At 39.4% G+C, this 7386-nt stretch overlaps 1 protein-coding gene across 1 annotated transcript; it reads right to left on the reverse strand.

Moving 5' to 3' along the window:
* Positions 1–7019, reverse strand: LOC101891334 (insulin receptor). Its single transcript, XM_011292103.3, has 8 exons — positions 6001–7019; positions 3965–4240; positions 3353–3590; positions 2931–3284; positions 2468–2868; positions 854–932; positions 625–787; positions 1–557 (listed from the first exon to the last, which is right to left on the reverse strand). The coding sequence occupies exons 1-8, from the start codon at positions 6547–6549 to the stop codon at positions 116–118; spliced, it is 2502 nt and encodes an 833-aa protein (XP_011290405.2). The 5' UTR covers positions 6550–7019; the 3' UTR covers positions 1–115.
* Positions 7020–7386: the final 367 nt, after the last annotated feature.

Genomic DNA, 7386 nt, shown 5'->3' on the forward strand with positions numbered 1-7386 from the left:
TTTAATTTGCTGAAATCACATTTTTATTGAATACCCTAGCATTGACGTGCATCTGCGAACTACATATTTTCTAGTTTTTTCTTGCGAAATTCTACAAAAATTCTTCCGAAACTATTTAACGAAACAATTTATTCGTATCCCCAGCCAAACTGGTTAATTTTAAACTCTCCAAAATGGCGCCCAACCGTTTGCTCACGGTCTCCGCCCACAGAATGGTTTCGGGTCCACAGCCGTTGGCCAGGCCGTCGACACAGGCACGCAGCGCCACCCGATACATGGTGTGCGGTTGGAGACCCGTCAACGTAAACGAATGCCTATCTCCCGCTATCTCATGGTCGTAGGCCAACTCCTCCCGCTCCACACAGTTATTTTCCTGTTTGAAACTGGTACTCGGGTGGCTGGTATTGCACAGGGTTGGCAGGGTGGTGATTTCGAAATCTTCTTTACGATCGTCTTGCTCTCTTTTAGAGTTATTCATTTGCTCTTCTTGGATTCGAAGGAAATATTCTTTGGGATCTTCAGTTTTTACAACTCTGCTGAGATTTTTGGGTTTGGAACTGGGGGGAAGAGATAACGTTTAAAAGTAATTTCTGTTGTTGTTGTTATGTAATATCTCTCACTTACACATAAATAAAATTCGAGAGACCTTCATCGTAGACAATTTTTTCGGGATGATAATAGTCCTTGTCCAACGGCGTTGGACCACTCAGTTCGGCATCCATTTTGGAACAGTGGCAATTGTCGGCATTGCCAAACAATTTGTTGGGAATCGCCACGGATGTGTGGTCTAGAAAAATATAAGAATATTTTTTTATTGATAAATCTGTATAGAAAATGGAGGAAGTGTCCCTACTTCCTTCTGCAACATCGTATTTGAGCAGGTACTTGCTGATAATGCCATTCGGATTGCGTGGAGGCCACCAATGGATTTCCTAAAGGGAAGAGAGAGGGAAGATAGTAGTCTTTATGGAATAGCTCAAGTTCTTCTCAAGCAAAGAATATTTCCAAGGTCATCTTTAGTCAATAGACGACCTCAAGGTCCTCTAGAGCCAATAGGAGGCCTTAAGGACCTCAATAAGCCAATAAAAAGACTTAAGGACTTTGACCTTAAGGTCATCTATAGACATTGGAAGACCCCAAGATCCTCTATAGTCAATCGAAGGCCTTGAAGAGGATCTTTAGACCTTAAGGTCCTCCATAGTCTTCTAAAGACTTATAGGTTCTCTATAGCCAATCAAATAAAAAAAATAGCTATAGCCAATAGAAGACCTTAAAGACCTCAAAAAGCCAATAGAAGACCTTAAGGTCCTCTATAGCCAATAGAAAAACTAAAGGTCCTCGATAGCCAATAGAAGACCTTAAAGACCTCAAAAAGCCAATAGAAGACCTTAAGGTTCTCTATAGACAATAGAAAAACTAAAGGTCCTCAATAGCCAATAGAAGACCTTAAGGTCATCTATAGCCAATTGAAGACCTTAAGGCCCTCTAGAGCCAATAGAAGACCTTAAGGTCCTCTAGAATCAATAGAAGACCTTAAGGTCCTCTAGAGTCAATAGAAGTCCATAAGGTCCTCTATAGCCAATAGAAGACATTTGGGTCCTCTATAGCCAACAGAAGACCTAAAGATCCTCTACAGCGCAAATAGAAGACCTTGAGGTCCTCCCTAACCAATAGAAGACCTCAAGGTCCTCTAAAGTCATTAGAAAATCTCAAGGACCTCTAAAGCCATTAGAAGACCTCAAGGTCCTCTATAGTCAAGAGAAGACCTCAAGGTCCTCTAAAGCCATTAGACGACCTTAAGGTTCTCTATAGTCAAGAGAAGACCTAAAGGTCCTCTATAGCCATTAGAAGACCTTTAGGTCCTCTATAGCGCAAATAGAAGACTTTGAGGTCCTCCCTAACCAATAGAAGACCTCAAGGTCCTCTAAAGTCATTGGAAGACCTCAAGGTCCTCTAAAGCCATTAGAAGATCTCAAGGTCCTCTATAGGCAATGGAAGACCTCAAGGTCCTATATAAGCAATAGAAGACCTCAAGGTATTATATAGCCAATGGAAGTCCTTACGGTCTTCTATAGCCAAAAGAAGGCCTTAAGGACCTCTATTAGGCTTAAGGACCTCTCACGCTCTTCTCCAGCTAATATAGGACCACGAGGTCCTTTCTAGTTAATAAAAGACCCTTAGGTTCTCTAAAGCCAATATAAGACTTTAAGGTCTTCCAACAGACACCACGGTCTTCCGTTGTCAATAAAAGACCCCGAGGTTTTTTTACAGCCAAAAGAAGACCCTAAGGTCTTTCAAAGCCTATAGAAGTTTGCAAGATCTTCTACATTCAGCCTTGGGACGACCTCGAGGTATTCTCTGGTCAATAGAAGACCCTAAGGCCTTCTCGTATCTTTCCTGGGTCATAGAAGCCCCTCAAGATCTTCTGTCCCATAACAAATATCCCCCTAAAATATCCTCCACTCACAATCTCGGTCGGCGACACCGGACGATAGTAGATTTTCGCCAATGGGCCAGGCCTGCCGGGGGCCGTTCGAAAATATTGTATTTCTGATGTGGCATCCACGTGATAATGATAACTGGTGATGGTCAGCGTCTTAACAAAATACGCATACTGGGTATAGGGCTTTAAATGTCGCAGAACATGACGGCGCTGCTTGCTCGACGTGGTGTCCATGAACCAGCTGTCCTGACCACAGCCATGGCGATTGTATTTGCTGATGTTGCGCTTGGGTGCCTCACGATAAAAGTATACATAACCAATTAGGGGCACCAGGGCCTCGGGGGGCAGGAAATCGATAACAATGCGGGCCTCGTTGGCATTGATGGCTTCCGTTGTCACCTTCAGTTCGCTGATAACATTGTCACCTAAGAAAGTTAGGAAGGAAGGTCAGTTCTTGAATGGAATACCTGGGCCTTGGGATACTCACACGACAGCAGTTCCCCATTGGAATTCCTCGAAACATCCGCTATGGAAATATTCGATTCCTTCAGTTGCTGACCCAGCTGGGCAATTTTTTCATAGCACAGTCGGGCATTCAAATGGAAGTAGATACGTCCCTTCGAAATGGCCACCCGTTGATTTGTATTCCACAGATCTTCCAGATAATGATTATCCACCACATACAGGGCATATAGATTGTCGATTAGGAACTTGCCGCCAATCGTATGTAGGTTACGCAGGAAATGCAGTGACACCAAAGAGGGTGAGCGTGTTATCTTTAGATAGCCCGTGATTTCACTGAGATTGCCAAAGGCTTTGTCCAAATCTTCGATGTTTGTATCTGGAAAATGAAATAAAAGAATGTGAATAATTATGATGAAGTACATCGAATGCAAGTGCCTTACTTACTCTTAAAATCGGTCAGCTCCAAGGTCAACGAACCCTGCAGTGTGGTACAATCGGCAAAACCCTCCAAGTCCTCGGATGATTTGATGGTGAAATTTCCATTACAGCTGAGAGAACATGAACGTGGTTTACCATTTTGAACAATTGTTTCGTACATTTTGGGACATTTTTCCACGCAATGGACTCCAAGGCGCAGCAACCCATATTGGCTGCAGTCGAGGACGCATTGACGCCCAAATGCCTGAAAAAGTGGAATTTTTTCCTTAGTAAACTCTAAAAGTTCAGATCCACTTTTGTTGGTGCTAAAAAAATCGTCAATTCGACTTTTCGTCAACGATTTTCGACTTTTTAAACGTTAAACTTGGATGAGCCAAAAAGTATGCAACGATTTAATGACATAATCAATAATAAACACAAAATTGATGCCACACGCCATCTACAGGCAAAACTACACATCAAAAAAAAATCTAAAATCGACTTTAGTCGAAAATCGATCGAAAACAAATACAAAAATCGATTCTAAAAATCATTCGACTTTTGCTTTCTTTTTTATATTCGAAAAGAGATTACAAAACAATAATTTTCAAAAAAAAAAATCAAAATTTCCAAACTTACCCTCGCCCTGGGCGGTATACAATCCTTGACGCATTTCTTACCGCTTATCAGCGACGTACAGTAGCCACAATTGTCATCGGAACACGAAGTCAGACATCGGCCACTGCAACATTTACCTTTTTTATTGCATTTCTGTGACGGACAATCGGCCGAACATTGATTGCCGTTGTATTCGCCTAAGATTTGTCTCTGCGGCTTGCCCAGCGACCAACATTGCTGGTGGTGTTCCTGATTTGGTCCATAGCAGAGGGGACAATAGTTGGGTGGTTTATTGTTCTGTGAGAAAATGAGGGAAATGATGTGTTTACTGTTTAAACTGAAAGTGGGGATAGGTTATCCAAATTATCCAAATGAGGTGGATAAGTTATCTGAGTTATCCGAGTAACATGGATAAGTTATCTGAATTATCCGAGTAACGCGGATAAGTTATCTGAGTTATCCAAATAACTCGGATAACTTATCTGGGTTATCCGAGTAACGTGGGTAAGTTATCTGAGTTATCCGAGTAACGTGGATAAGTTATCTGAGTTTTCCAAATGACACGGACAAGTTATCCGAACAACGTGGATAATATAAGTTATCCAAAATTAGTTGTCTGAATTATCCAAATAACTCGGATAAGTGTGGATAAGTTATCTAAGTTATCCGAACAACTTGGATAAGTTATCTGAGTTATCCGAATAACTCGGATAAGTTATCCGAATAGTGTGGATATGTTATCTAAGGTCTCTGAACAACGTAGATAAGTTATCTAAGTTTCCCGAACAACGTGGATAAGATATCTGAGTTATCCGGATAACATGGATAAGTAATCTATGTTATTCGTCTTACGTGGAAGAGTTTTCTAAGTTATCCAAAGAACGTGGATAGGTTATCTGAGATATCCGAATAATCTTAATAACTTGGATAAGTTATCTACGTTATCTGAATAGCGTGGATAAGTTATCTGAGTTATTCGAATAATCTGAATCACGTGGATAATATATCTAAGCTATCCGAATAGCGTAGATAAGTTATCTATGGTATCAAAATAACACGGATAAGTCATCTTAGTTATCCAAAAGACGAGGATATGTTATCTGAGTTATCCGAACAACGTGAATAACTATCTACGTTATCTGAATAGCGTAGATAAGTTATCTGAGTTATCCGAATGATCTGAATAACGTGGACAAGTTATCTACGTTATCTTATTTATCCGAACAACTTAGATAAGTTATTTACCTTATCCAAGTAGCGTGGATAAGTTATCTGAGTTATGCTAATAAAACGGATAAGTTATCCGACCAACGTGGATAAGTTTTCTAAGTTATCCAAAGAACGTGGATAAGTTATCTGAAATATCCGAACAATGTGGATAAGTTTTTTATGATATCTGAACAGTGTAGATAAATTATCTGAATTATTCGGATAACATAAGGTATAGAATAAAATAAGTTATCCGAGTAAAGTTATCCGACAAACGTGGATAAGTTTTCTAAATTATTCAAAGAACGTGGATAAGTTATCTGAATTATCCGAACAATGTGGATAAGCTTTTTATGTTATCTAAATAGCGTGGATAAATTATCTGAATTATCCGGATAACACGGATAAGTTATCTAAGTTATCAGAATAATGTGGATAAGTTATCCGAACTACGTGGATAAGTTATCTGAACTACGTGGACAATTTCTGTGAGTTATCCAAAGAACGCGGATAAGTTATCTGAGACATCCGAACAAGGTGCACACATTATCTACGTTATTGGAATAAAGTAAATAAGTTATTGAAGTTATTCGAATAGGACGGATACGTTATCTAAGTTATCCGAACAACGGGGTTACTGTATTTCTGTTATCCGAATGACGTCTGAATAACAAGAATAATTTATCTGAGTCTTCCGAATCACACGGCTAAATTATCTACGTTATCCGATCAATGAGGATAAGTCATCTAACTTATCCGAATAAGGTGGATAATTCCGTTTTTCGAACAAAGCGGATAAGTTATCAAAACTATCCCAAATGGCACATTCAAGCCTTCTCTTCGCTTACCTTCAAAACGTAGTGGAACTCCTTGGTGTGATTGCCCAAAATCGACACCCAATTTATGGTGTGTGCGAAACACAACGACGGATTCGATTCGATGCGTATCGAACCACGTAGAACTCTTAGCAGCGACACCAAGCCAATATTTTCCAAATTACGATTTTCAAACAAAACCAAACCGTATTTCTCGTACAGCAATCGTACACCGCGTATGACCAGAAGTTTGGGAAAAATTCTCTCCAAACTGTCCAAGCCATGCACACGATATACCAATAAATAATCCGTGATTTCTTCCAGCCTCAGCGATGGCAGGGAGGCTAACATTTGGGGTGTCAGTTCGAATTTAACCAGCTTTACATGGCCAGCTATTATTGTACAATTTTGTATCTTTTCGAGGTCGTGGATGTTTCGGATTATGGTCGATTTACAAATAATTGGTTCCTGGCCTTGACTCGCCGCACAGGGAAGACGGGCGCCGGGGAAGCCAGCGACGACAAAAAGGAGAAAATAAACCGGCAAATATTTCATTTTGTTGGCATTTTTGTTGTTGGTCATTTGGGTTTTTTTGTTTTTGGTCAGACTCTTTGCACTTTGGGTGCTGCTCCTCCACCTCCTTCTCTACTTTGGCTTACGTATCGCAGTTATTGTCTTATGCTGGTGTATTGTGGGGCGACAACGGCGACGATGGTGATGCTCGCCCAGCTGAGTTAATTGTTTAATTGGAAACTTGACCCCGAAATCAATAGATGTTATTTTCACTAAGAATAAATGACTTTGTTGTTGTTGTCGTTGTTGTTTTTGAAATATTTTTTTTTTTGGAATCTTGGAGAATATTATTTGTAATTATTTTTTTGTGTATTTTCCTCAAAGAAAATTACGAAATAGTTTTTGATTTCACTTTTATTGAATTGACCAAAAAATATTTTTTTCTTCTTGAAATTTTGCATCCAATTTGATTGCGTTCTCTCTGGAGCCGCAGTCCCGTACCGTAAAGTAATCGATGTTCACCCTTTCAATGATCAATTGAAACTAAAGAGTGAGTATCTGGATCAATTTCCAATCCAAAGGCAACCTATTATTTCGGTTGGCCGAGAGACATACTGTGAGAGAGACTTAGATGGCAATACATTTTGGTGTAAGGGAAGCTCTCTTTGGTATTAATGAGAGCGAGAAGAGCAAATTTTGTTTATGACATAAACAGAGAACGTTTAGGACTTCAAGGAATTGTATGAATTTGGTTATGGCCTAGTCGAAGTTAAGATATTAAGGGTTGCCATCTATGGGAAATAAATTAAATCAATGGAATTAAAAAAAAACTATTAAACATTAAAAAAAAAAAATAAAATTAAACATAAAAATAAATTAAACATTAAAAATAAATTAAAAAAATAA

The sequence above is a fragment of the Musca domestica genome, unplaced genomic scaffold (assembly GCF_030504385.1).
Source record: "Musca domestica strain aabys unplaced genomic scaffold, Musca_domestica.polishedcontigs.V.1.1 12, whole genome shotgun sequence".
Classification (NCBI taxonomy): Eukaryota; Metazoa; Arthropoda; class Insecta; order Diptera; family Muscidae; genus Musca; species Musca domestica.